Source organism: Rhododendron vialii, chromosome 6a (assembly GCF_030253575.1).
Source record: "Rhododendron vialii isolate Sample 1 chromosome 6a, ASM3025357v1".
Classification (NCBI taxonomy): domain Eukaryota; kingdom Viridiplantae; phylum Streptophyta; class Magnoliopsida; order Ericales; family Ericaceae; genus Rhododendron; species Rhododendron vialii.
In genome coordinates, this window is record NC_080562.1 from 5,752,801 (window position 1) to 5,766,221 (window position 13,421).

Genomic DNA, 13,421 nt, shown 5'->3' on the forward strand with positions numbered 1-13,421 from the left:
AAGACCAACAGTCGAAAGGAGTGGGAGACAAGTCGGACAGGGGATCACGCTAGAGAGAAGGATGCCCTTGGAGCATCTCCGTTGTAATTAAATACAGATAAGTGTCGGTACACATTGGCCCTACGTTGTACAAAAAGGGGTGCTTCTAATTTGTATCTAATGGAAACCGGGTTTAGCCAGGTGAGTATAAGAAACAAACTTAAAGATTTGGTCTTAAGAGGTTGTAAGTTTGAATCCGCGAAAGCCAAACACTTGTATACCCTGGGGCAACAGGAGATTTGTTCAATCATTAACTTTAAGGCTCCGGAATTAGTCGAAGTGCGCGTAAATTGACTCGAACATCCGATTATCAAATTTTTATTTGAGGGCTGCTTTCGCCCCCCCCCCCTTCTCCTGCTCCTCCCTCCTTCCATTTTTTTTTTTTTTTTGTTTTTTTTTCTTCTTTATTTGCTTTTGTTTTTTTCTGTTAGAATTTTTTTTTCGTTTTTTTTTTCTCTTTATTTCCTTTTGATTCCTTCCACTTTGAATCTTTTTTTTATTATTTTAATAATCTTTTCTTAGTCGGTACGAAGCCAGACTTGTTGACAAACTTTCGAGGGTGTTAGCCTCGGGTTACTCCACAATTGTAAAAACGATCATAAAGCATAGTGTCACATGGACGGACACCTTTGGAGTGGAAACCACTTATGCTTTAGACTAGTAATTTTAGTAGAATAAGTTTGCTAGCTATCTTTAATATTTTAACTTAATATGCATTTTTAAACACAAAAATAAAATATAATAGAAGGTTACGGTAGCTTACAGAAGATGAATGTGGCTATCGAACGAAGTGACTTCTTACGGTAAGCTTACGGTAGCTTCGAAAGAGAAAAGAAAATACTTTTTTTTTCTCTCGAAAATAAATATTGACTAAACTACTCAATTTTTTGGATCGAGAGGCTGATCGGGTGGTGGTTTGGTGGCGGTCTTGGGTTGAGTTTCATGAAGAACTCAAGAAGAAACTCAATAATACCAAGAACAAAGTAAGAACAAAGAGCAAACACAAAATTTCTAGAGAGAAAAGTTGGAGAGATTCAAGGTGTGAATTGAATGGTTTCACAAAGGGTTCTATTTATAGGAAAATGAGGACCTCTCTCCTCACCCCATATGCCCCCCCCCCCCCCAAGGTGTGAATTGAATGATTTCACAAAGTGTTCTATTTATAGGAAAATGAGGACCTCTCTCCTCACCCCATATGACCCCCCCCCCCCCCCCCCCCCCCCCCCATATTTGCTCTATGGTTGAAGTTTAATTCTAGGTTCAAGTCTAATAAAAATATAATTACAAAAATAAATGTTTCAATTTTCAATCTGTTTGAATTGGTGCAAAGATGTTATTTTTCTGATCATTTCATCCTAAATGGTCGTAATAAATTTTTGCCTCCAAGGCCTTTCAATGAACACCCTAAGAGAGTCTTGAAACTAAATAATGAGTTTTAGGGTGTTTGTTGAAAAGTCTTAGAGCAAAAAATTTATTATGACCATTTAAAATAAAATGATCAAAAAAATACGATTTTTGACCCGGTGTATTTATAGAAATTAAATAAATAGGATAAAATTAATTAAATAAAAATAAATTTTAAAAGGTGAAGGTGTTTTAAGAGGGGAGGGGGGGCCGGATGTTTTTTGAGTGGGGGGCCGGGGGATAATCCGGATTTTAAGGAAAGAATGGGGTTTGATAAAATAAAAAAACCAAAACAAAAAGATAAGGCTGGGGAGGGGGGGCGGGTTAAAAAAAACAGAAAACGGCCGGGTAAAAAAAAAAAGAAAACAAAAAGGGAAGGCTGAGAGGGGGCCGGGTAAAAAATAAAAGAAAACAAAAAGGAAAAGGGAAGGCTGGAGGTAAGGGTAAGAAGGTAAATTTGGTGTGGGGCCGGGGTGGGGTGTCGGGGGTGGGGCCGGGGTGGGGGGAATAGCAATTTTCTTTTTATTTTTTATGCGAGGGAAATATCTCTTGGCTTAGTTGGATATGATGTGACGGATTGCGCTTAATCTAACAGTCAACCTTGGCGAGGTTTCCTCGTGTTACCAATATTTCTTGCACATGCTGACCATCAAGTCGTACAGTACTATGTCTCTGTCTCTCTCTGGTTAGACGGTTAGGAATGTCCCTATCAGTTTACGCGCACTTCAATTAATTTTCTCTTGGTTCAGTCAAAGAGCAGGTCATCCACGTCGGGACTAGAAAATTCACAAAAATTACTTTTTCGCGACATCACCCCAAGAATCGAATTTTGATCAATTACTAAGAAAGTACACTCACCAACCAACCGGACTAACTCTGAGATGCTCTCTCATATGGGTCCTAATGAATTAAAGGGAATACAGTGTACCACTTGACTAGAGTCTAGGTGGCTATGGATCACGGAAAAGGAGCCAGAAAGGGACCGAACTATGAGAGATGATTTTTTAATACTGTATTAACTTTGATTTAATCACAAGGGTAATGGTCAAGACCCGCAACCTTACAAGAATCCCAAGGGGTTTAGGCTGGTTGTCAAGGTAGACTTCAAATTTTTGCTGTGTTCTGAGATCTCATTTTCGAAACCTCCTGAGTGCTATCAGATACATGTGGAAGAAAAACCATAGAGATCTATGCTCTAGTTTTAACTATGGCCCCTACTAATGGACAGGGGAATTGGTTTCTCCGGATTAGTTGAAATGTGCGTAAGTTTACCCAAACACCTGAGTTATCCAAAATAATAAAAAAAAAAAAAACAAACTTGCAACGTAAGGGCTTACTCTTTCCGAAGCTGCTATCATGTAATCTGTGGCTAGTCCATATGAAGTTTTGTTCCGAATTTAATTGAATCAAATTTGTTTTTTGGAGTCATAATTTTTCCAATGAGTCCCACGAGCTGAACGACTCGGATTATTTTTATAGGCCCACCTTGGAGCCAAAAAATGTGAGTTTGGAGAGGTAGGATGATTAGGGTAGGGATGTGAGCTTAACCCCTCTTTGCGGTGCAAAATCTATGAGGGCATGTCGACCACTTGATTGACCAAAGGTGTCTAGAATCAGGCCGGAGCCAGAAAATCAAACTCAAGGGGATGTACCATGAGACGTAAATTTTGAAAAATGAATTTGGGTCAATCCTGGTAAAGATTTGGGACTTAAAGATTTGCTCCCTCTTAATAAGGTATCCTACTCAAAACTTCTTAGCTCCCTCCAAATAAGGTCTCAGGGTCTTGATCTTTTCATTTTTCTTCTTACTATTTATTGTATTGAAACCTTTTTCTTATTGGGCGCTTTTCGGTTTTTTTAGTTTTGTTTCTAGTTTTTTCTTGTTTTTGAAATAGAATCTTGCTTTGGGCTTGACTATGCTTCAGGGAGGTCGAAAGCCCAAGCTCCTTCTCCCCTTGAAAGCCCGTTACAAAGGAAAATACGGGCCTCAGTCATTCTTTTCGGCCCATTAGAAGACGTTAAATATGCTGGGGGGAAATTCGAGCATTCTTGGCTTGCTACCAAAGAAAACAAATTCGGATCAGAAAGAAGAAAAATCGAAAACGAGAGAGAGAGAGAGAGAGAGAGAGAGAGAGAGAGAGAGAGAGTAATGTCGGGGATGGAGAGATTGCAGAGGATGTTCGCCGGCGCCGGCGGCGCGTTAGGACACCCGCCGCCGGACTCGCCGACTCTCGATTCGTCGGAGCAAGTTTACATCTCTTCCCTCGCCCTCCTCAAGATGCTCAAGCACGGTAAACACTCCTCCGTCTTTCAATTCTAGGGTTTCCGTACGGATATTAGTTGCAATGATTATTATTAGGTGTGTGAGCGTTTGAATCTAGTTAGGGTTTTTGTGTTTTGGGCGGAGAACAGGTAGGGCTGGGGTGCCGATGGAAGTGATGGGGCTGATGCTGGGCGAATTTGTGGATGAGTACACTGTCCGCGTCGTTGACGTGTTTGCGATGCCTCAGAGTGGTACCGGTGTTAGTGTTGAAGCTGTTGATCATGTTTTCCAGACTAATATGCTTGACATGCTCAAACAAACTGGAAGGTATCCATTCTTCATTGTTAATACGTAGGACTTTATTGTTGGAAATTTATTTATTTATTGACTAAAGTCACAGATGAAGGCAGTCGGACAATAAGAATACCTCTTGGAGATTCGAGTAATATATATAAACCTATATATGGACTTATTAAAAATTGTACTTGCAGCTGTAGACTTGTATGAGAGCATAAATACTCTATTTTTAGCTTGATAAGGCTCATGAACAAGCTCGAGTTCAGCTCGTCAAATCGTCATTGAGGTCGACCTCGAGTTCGCTAAAAACTTAATGAACGAACCTGAATATTGTTAGCTCGGTTCAATTCGGCTCTTTTGCAACCCTAATTACAAGTAACGGGCAGGGGCGGCCTAAGCACTGGGCAATTAAGGCAAATGCCTAGGGCCTCCCGTTTTTAGGGGCCTCACTTTCATATATGTAGTTGTTATACTACTAGTTTAACTTTTCAGAAACTAATTCAATTGATAAAAAAGCCTCAATTGGGGAGGCCTCCCAAAAAAAAATCTTCTTATCAGGATTTGATCATTCCATAAGATTTATCACTCACATTTCGCATTTATGTAAAATACAAGAATTGAGGACACTAGAGACCTAAGTAATAGATGTAAAATATTAACAACTAATCTCTATCACAGGATTAGAAGTAGCTGGTTGGTTATGGTTTCTGGATTAGGGTTCAACCATTTTTTTTGCTTGTGTGTGTTAGTGGGAGTACATGTTATAAGTTATAACCATTGCCTTTAATGTTATGTGAAGTTTGAATAGTACTTGAGGAATATCAATTTTGCGTCCTTCCATGCCCCCATTATCTTGAAGAGAAAAGGCACACCGATATATGCATGCAGTGCTTAATGTAGTTGGCATTGATATGCTCCTTTCCTCTGTTCATTTCTTTTGCCCTAAAAGACAACCTGCTTTGCTGTTAAATTTTGCTTGTGCTTTTGTTTTGAATTACAGACCAGAAATGGTGGTTGGATGGTATCATTCACATCCTGGATTTGGCTGCTGGCTCTCTGGTGTGGACATTAACACTCAACAGGTTGTTTTCGCGTTTGTCGTTTTTATTATATTAGTAGCATTATGTAGTTGTCTTGGTCATATTAGATAAGAAGACACCTTGTTTTTCGATCCCATCATTTTCTATGGGGGGCTTTTGATCAAGAATTTGTGGAGGGGTTTCTGAAGCGAAAAGTTGGGAAACCCAAAAAATCATTTAGGATTCATTTGATTAGAAATATATTTGTGCTGGAAAGTTAAATTGAGAGAAAGTGAAGTAAAAGAAAAAAGAAGTGAAAAGAATTTCTGTAACGCTAGTTTAGAACATCATTCACAGATAATAAGGTTTATTAGTAAAAAATTGATACGTCTCTAAATTGATTACATGAAATTAACTGTCTTTTAATTCGCTGTCTATTGGTATTTTGAATGAATGGTTTTCTGAACAGGCCTTAGGAGGTGAAAGGTTTTGTGACTGCGAGCTTAGTATGCTTTTGATATCATTTCCATGTAATCAGAAAAGTACTAAGCCCACAATGATATTATTGGAATCTTTTCTCTCATAGGGCTATTTTTTGAAAAATAATTTATTCTGGGACCTATCGATTTCGGTCTCAGACTCTCAATATAACTTTCTAACTGAATGGTCTTCTAAACTATAGCTACGAGATGAATGGTTACAATTCAAGTTGAGATCAGAATAAAAGTCGATATAAAAGCTATCCAAGGATTTTTATTTTTTTTCATCAAAATGGTTAACGTATGTTAACGATGTCAATAATTATACTACATTGAAATTAATTGGATAGTTGGAATTGATAGTTTAGGGATGAATTATGAAAAATTAGGATAGTGTGGGGATGAAAGAGATACTAACCCTTCCTTCTCTTAAATCTTAACTGAATGGGTTTTTAAGAGAGCTGGAGCAACTGTAATATGATGTCCAGATAAGATTTGGGAAGAACCTCATGACACAAACTCTATGGCAAGATACGATGATGATTAACAGTGTTGCGTACATAGGTAGGATATTGAGTCGTACGACTGGTAACAGAGATCCTACCCCCCTGTGAACGATACTGTGTGTTGATGTTTAGACATGGCTGAGAGTTTGTGCATATCACTGTGCTTACAGCCTTACAGAACTTCTAGTCTCTTGAAATTGTGTGCTTGTGTGCATGCAGAGATGCATAATTTAGCTCTAATCCATCTGTTTGCCTTCTACAATTTTATTGGGAGTGTAGAACACGAGGTTTTGGACTGGTTGTTTTTTCTAGTTTTTGGTGTTGCTTAGGGTATGAGGGCACAGGTGTCTGTGAATCTGCCCAGAAAGCATGATAATACAAAATGGAATTTTCCATCTTCAAAAAAACAAAAATTTAAAGAAGAAAGTCTTCACAGATCTAAGTTGAAGCTGTATGATTCTCAGTTTCTCACTGAAGTAATTTGATCCAAAACCCCAGAGCAAGGTCTAGATATGCCTTTGGCCATTTGGGTATTCTTTTATTTCTTTTTGTTGATATGAAGTATATAGAGCCAGCAACATCCAAGTTCCCAAGCTTGCAATGAATGAAATTCTCTTCTAGCTTCCTTGAGAGACATATATTCAAAGGAGTCCAAGAATTTGGATAACCAGAGAATAGGTAGTGCTTAGCGATAAAAGACCATACAGAGTGAGAGTAAGATCATCTGAGTTTTATGTGGTCTACTGATATAGAGCTACATAAATGGCAAATGGCATAATCAATGACCCCCCAAGCATTTAGCCTATCCCTGGTCCTGAGCTTGCCATTAAGAGCCATCCAGGAGTATAAAGAGTGCCTAGGGATAGAGTGGGAAAACGAAGCTATAAATTATGCCAAGCTATTATAGGGTACTGAGCTCTGATGGCGTCCCAGGAAAGCAAAACATTGTAGGAAGGAGAGGAAAACCAAGCATTGATCAGCTGTGGAGTCATTTGGAAGGAAAGGGGGAGGTGGGGCAGATAAAAAGGGCCATAACCAACTTTCATTATAGATTATATCTCATCATTGAAAGGGCCATAACCAGCCTTCATTATAGATAATATTCCTCAAAACCTTAGCATCAAGGGGTATACCCAAAAGTTGGTTATGATGCTTGTGGAAGGGGCAACTTATTATTTCTTTCTATTACAATGCTTAGGATGCTTTTGTTAGGTCAGAATTCTTAGAAGTTTTGATGCCTCTCTCTCTCTCTCTCTCTCTCTCTCTCTCTCGTGGAAGTTTGGGGTAAATTCACTAGCGTTTATTCCTGTGAAGACCAATTTTACTGACCTCTATGGTATTGTGCAGAGTTTTGAAGCTTTGAATCAACGTGCCGTGGCAGTTGTGGTGGATCCCATACAGAGCGTGAAGGGGAAAGTGGTCATTGATGCATTCCGTTTAATCAACCCACAAACTATGATGCTTGGCCAAGAGCCGAGGCAGACAACATCAAACCTTGGTCATCTGAACAAGCCATCCATTCAAGTCAGTGCTTAAGCTAGTGGGGCCTTAATGTTACTGAAAGCCGTATTTTGTCAACCTTTGGTTTTCATCCTCTAATGTGCAATCCTGTTTGCAGGCATTAATCCACGGGCTGAACAGGCATTATTATTCAATAGCCATAAATTACAGGAAGAATGAACTTGAGGAGAAAATGTTACTGAACCTTCACAAGAAGAAGTGGACTGATGGATTGACGCTCCAACGTTTTGATACCCATTCCAAAACCAATGAGCAGACTGTTCAGGTAAGTGAAGCTTTTATAATATTTTTTTTCCCAGGGGGTGAACCTTAAAGCTTTGAAAGATTCTCTGTCTCGGAATTTCGTGTTTCCTTTGGTCCTTTGAGAAAAGGTGCTGAGTGTAATGATATTAAGATGCTGATGTGTGCTTAGCCATGAGATAGATATGATGCTTCTGGTGTATAGGTACATACATGCATACATGTGTCTCCAGTATGGATTAGAAGGCTAAAAGTCAGACCCTTTTCGTTATGGTTCTGCAATAGATGACCCTAGAATTACCATCGCACTCTTCGTTAGTGCTACTGGCCTGCATTTTCCATTGGGAATCAACTTTTAAGTTCTCTCACTTCTTGTAGCAGGGCCGATTCCACAGCTTACCGCATGAGGATATTGGTGTGTGACCATGAATGTATTTGTGTGTGACAGGATTCTCCAGGGTCAGAGACTCTAATTCAATGCTCTAAAAGTCGCTCGGCGCTAGTCAGGTGGTCGGCCACCTTCCAGCGATTAATCAGTGCAATATTAATTAGTAACCGGCGATTAATCGTTAGTTGGACTTAATTGGATAGGCTCCTCCAGCGATTAATTCCTTGTTTTAGAACACTACTCTAACCTAGCAATATGTCCCATATGTGATGTTTAAAATGTTAATTTAGTATACAGCTGAGGAGAATTATTATTCATTAGATATCTTGTCCTATGTGATGTTCAAACTGAGCAATTTGTCCCATATCCTTTTTAAGGAATTTCGAGTCTTGGCATCTCCGTGTCATGATGTCATCTTTCTCCTACCTTTCTCCATTGACTCCAATAGTTTATCTTTCGAAATATTTGTTTAGGCATCCCTTTGTGTTGCAATCATATGACTTCTTGTTCTGTTCGGTTGTGCAGGAGATGCTGAATCTAGCTATTAAGTATAACAAGGCAGTGCAGGAAGAGGATGAGTTGCCGCCGGAGAAGCTAGCTATTGCAAATGTTGGAAGGCAGGATGCCAAGAAACATCTCGAAGAACACGTCTCCAACTTGATGTCTTCCAACATTATTCAGACTCTGGGCACCATGCTCGACACAGTTGTGTTCTAAGGTTCAGTTTTTTATTCTCCATCAATTGTACTTTAGCGGCAGTTCAAGTTGAAAACAATGTGTGTATGATCAACACCTTGCATGAAATTTGGTACTGTTATTATGGAGTAGGGGGTTGGTCTTGCTCAGCTCTCTTCCTGATTTGTATTTTGTAGTTTGTTTCGTTTTGAATCTTCATTCTCATAAAGCCATAATTAGTAGATTTCAAATGCTTGTGTTTTTCCCGGAATCTTTTCTTTCAGCATTTCATTATGCTATTCTTGAATGTTTCAGTTTGGTTTGGGGAGGGTAACGTTCACCCTCTTTTAAGGAGGATGAACAAAATTGCACTCCTGTGAAGCTTTGGTATTTTCCTTTCATGTTGGGCCAGTAGCAAAATGGCCAGAAGAGGTAGAATCGGGGCTTGCCTTTCAAACAATCCATCCACCTCATACAAAATGTGATTGCACAATTCTTCAGTCACTTTCAATTATACAATTTGAGACACGATGAAGCTAATTCATTGGCAAATTTTTGTTTTGTGTTCTAATGGAGTTTTTTTTTTTTTTTTGTTTTTGGTAGGATTAAATTTTTAGAAAATGTGCAGGAAAACTTCACAAATATCATATTTTAAAACTCTCTCATATTCCAGGTCCCCTGATACTATAATCCTAGCTCTGTACTAGAGTCCCAGTCAAGTCATATATGTGCTTGTGTTGAAAAATGTACGATCTTCACCCCTCAATTTTTAATCACCACTATATTGATTACTAAAACCCATTTGGGAAACTATCCACATGAAATCTGTTCTCACTCAACCTCCAGAAGGTTGCATTATTTAGCTCATTCACCTCTTCCGCCAACTCGAATTTTTCATATTCTTTAAAAGTAGTAGAGAAAAAAAGAAAGGAGATGTACCCAAAAAAAAAAAAAGGAAAGAAGAGATGGGCCATTTAGGTTTTGCGAAAATGGGTAATAAGTCCACAAATTTCCTCTTTGGAGAGATTTGGAAAATAGAGCTATTATTGAACACACTTCTCCATTTCTCTAGCCCGTTATTTCATTTCTCCCCAACTTCCCTAATCAAAATGGACTGTAATTCATAAAGTGCTCTCCTAAAATTTATATTCTACTCCTTCTACAAAAACTTGATATCCGTCATAATAAGTAGTGTTAATAGAGAAGAATGTACCACACAATAACTATGGATCTCTCAAAAACAAACTTCTACCTCTATCCCTAGGCTCAGTACTACAAGATATCGTTACTATTTCATGAACAAAGAGTTCGTTTATTCACGTGATTTTTGCCCATAGCAGAAAGGTTTATGTAAGATTACTATATTCAGGATCAATCTCTAATCTACAATAACACATATGGATACTAAAAATGTCTACACAGATTCAATCATATAGTATATATGTTCTATCCTTAACCCTCCACTAAAGGATTAGGCATATTAGCCAACAATTGTTGTCCCAAGAATTTTTTGGCTTACTCTAACAAAGACTGTCGGGTGACAAGAACATACTGTTCACTGGAATGTCCACATATTTGTCATTTTGATGAAATAATGTCAAGATATAAGACTTTTCTATTATAATTGGTTGTTCAAAGATCCCTCTTCTTCCCCCGAATGTTCTACTTTTTTCCGGATACTTGGGTTCAAATCCCTTTAGACTCTGTGTTTGTGTACTAGTTCAAAGATCCGTATCTCCTCATGCATGTCAAAACCCTGTATATATATTTGTCTGGCAGGGATTTTGGCTAACTTCCGAAATATGATTGTGTGCTAGCGTGCCAGAAAACGCTTGTAATTATTCTTTTTAGATTTCAACTTATAAAAAGAAAATCTTAATCAAGCGATTGTGGTGTCAGTTCAATTACCTCAATGAAGAGGATTTCTCTATCTAGAAGTATTAGAACGGCACATCGATTCACTAGAAACTTGATAAATCAAAGAATAAGCAAGATACTTAAATCAATTCAAAAACAAACTTGCTTTCCAACTGATTCTCCAAACTTCCATTAACGAACAGAATGAGTTACAAAATGATTACTACTATTAACAATTTCGAACTTAAGTCTAAGTTCTTCTAACTACTGCCTAATGGACAAACCAAGTATAGCATAACTGTTTGTTTGATGATTTGTCTGGGGGGTTTTCCTTCTTTTATTTCTTCTATTTATAAGCAAACTCTTGAGTCTTCTCCACATTTTCTGTTTCCCGCTGATTGCCTTCGAACTCATCTTGGTTTTGAATTCAAACTTTCCCTCCATGATCTTTAACTATGGTAATTCAGTTTAATCCATCACTCCACTTGCCTGTAATAGCATCGCGTTGGAAGTGGGCAGTTACATGCTCGAGTCTCAACTCCTTCGACTGTGTCAATTGTAACTGCCTCTTGTTTGAATTAGATCATCCGCGCCTCAAAGCTTTGAACTGCTTTCTTTCTAAGCTATCATTCAAATGACATCTGGCAATAATTGTCATTATCTATAAAAACGACGCTAATTTGATCAGAACGTCATCGTTCTTTTAATTATGTGATTTCATGTATTTCAGTCTATGCGTGCTCCATTTTGTCTAAAATGAATGACCACTTGTCACTAATTGATTGAGCCAATAAATTTTCATGCAAACAATATTACCAGATAGTTCCGTGAATAGTTGTTTCTGTGGCGGGCACAACTCGATGAAGGGACTCCGACAGTAGCCACGTCAAGTACATAAGCCGAACCCATGGAATTGTTGGACAAATGGGTCGGTGGTTCAGAGTTCGGCAAAACCCTACCGAACCTGATAAGCCGAACAAGTTTGGTTTACCCGCAGGAGAATCGTTGACTCGAATATGGGTCATGAATTTTTGTTCGGCAATGTTCCGCCGAACTAATAGTAATCCTATGGAAGTTCGAACATAGCCAGATACGATCGGCAGCCTTCAACTACCGAGTTATCTCCATTCCCTGACTTGAAGAGAACGTCAGGAAGTGCTGGATAGAGGTGACAGGTGGTGAGATTTGATTTCCTGAAAGGTGGCATAATCCGGTTTCCTTGTGGAAACGAGCAGATCGTGGAGATCAAGGCGGGCCTAAGAATGCGGAACCTGATTTAATGCCATGATTGGTGGACCAATCATGGAGCGCGTGGTATGTATGCGTGAATTGGCCTCCGAGTCTCCCCGGCCTATAAAAGGAGCAGTGCTCCTTCAATAGGCGAACCTCTATATATAATCAACGCCTTCATCAAAACCCTCATGCATGTCAACAACCCCATCATCAAAAGCAGAGCAGTCTCTTATCCCTCTCTGATTACGCACAAGAGAAGATCCAAATCTCCACATCTACTCTCTCTCTCTCTCTCTCTCAAACTCGAAGGAAAGATGCAATTACGAGGACTGAGCCCCGTTCTAGAACACCTTCTTAAAAAATAAGTATTTATTTTATATTTTTAAATTTAAAAATAATATAAATGAAAAATGATTTTTTGATTTTTCTTGCACTCTTTGAAAGATCTCAATGAGATCTATCAAACAAAATCTATATTGTTAGAAAAATTATTTGCGTAAACGCATAATTTTTAAACTTGAAATAATCTTCTTAAAAATAAGTACTTATTATTCTTCAATCTGGAACACACTCTTGATTTGCACTCCAGAGGGCAAATACTTCAAAAACCTGGGGAATGGAAAGGTATACAGCCCTCTCTTCCTTTTTCGTACATCTAGATAGATCGATATTCCCAACTTATTTCAATTCCTTGCGTTTATTTAATAATCATAGCAAATAAATAGTAGGGGAAAGAAGAAAAAAACATAACTTCAGCTTGATATTTCGGTTTACGGTTTCCAATATCCCCCGATAGCGCCATTATTTCAAATCCTTGCATTTAAAAATAAAGGAAGATTCTAAAATCAACCGTATTAAAAAGTATAAAAAGTACTCAGAAATACGTATGGTTTTAGGGTTTCCAATCTGGTTCTCAAATGAACATTTTTTTAATTAAGGCTTTCTGATCAAATGGATATATGTGTATATATATAGGCGTTGCTACTGGACGTGATCGATAAGTATAGTAGTTAGTTCTACTAACCAATAAGTTGTTGATTAGTGTGAATAAAATGCTATTGTTGATTAATGTGAATAAGTTATTTATTGATGTGAACAATATGCTAAAATGTTAAAATTTATTAATATGAACAAAATGATAAAATAACATAAATTGTTTCCCACAAATCTTAGCGGAAATGCCCTCATTAAATTCACATCTCACAGATTTCATTGTTTTTAATTGAAAAGTAGCTTTCGATCAAAAGAGGTGAAATCAAAGTCGGTTGCGTGCAAAAGTGGACTCCTCAAATATTGGACTTCTTTCAGAAAGTTCATACTATCACCAATCGAACCATCATACTAGTAGTAGTACATCTTAGAATTGGAGTTGGAAGTCTTTTGCGGACGAGAAAGTGGGTTCCTCACACAATTTGTCAAGATTTTAAGTTTTTGTAAATTTTCCAGTTTCACCGTAACTGACGTACATTTGAGCAGGATAAGAAGAAGATTAGTTGAAAT

General features: G+C 38.1%; 1 protein-coding gene across 1 annotated transcript; it reads left to right on the forward strand.

Moving 5' to 3' along the window:
* The first annotated feature begins 3,475 nt into the window (after window positions 1–3,475).
* Window positions 3,476–9,082, forward strand: LOC131331180 (26S proteasome non-ATPase regulatory subunit 14 homolog). The gene is made up of 6 exons (XM_058365059.1): window positions 3,476–3,734; window positions 3,856–4,033; window positions 5,004–5,085; window positions 7,355–7,531; window positions 7,626–7,793; window positions 8,682–9,082. Exons 1-6 carry the CDS (start codon window positions 3,593–3,595, stop codon window positions 8,871–8,873), a joined length of 939 nt encoding a protein of 312 aa, XP_058221042.1. The 5' UTR covers window positions 3,476–3,592; the 3' UTR covers window positions 8,874–9,082.
* Window positions 9,083–13,421: the final 4,339 nt, after the last annotated feature.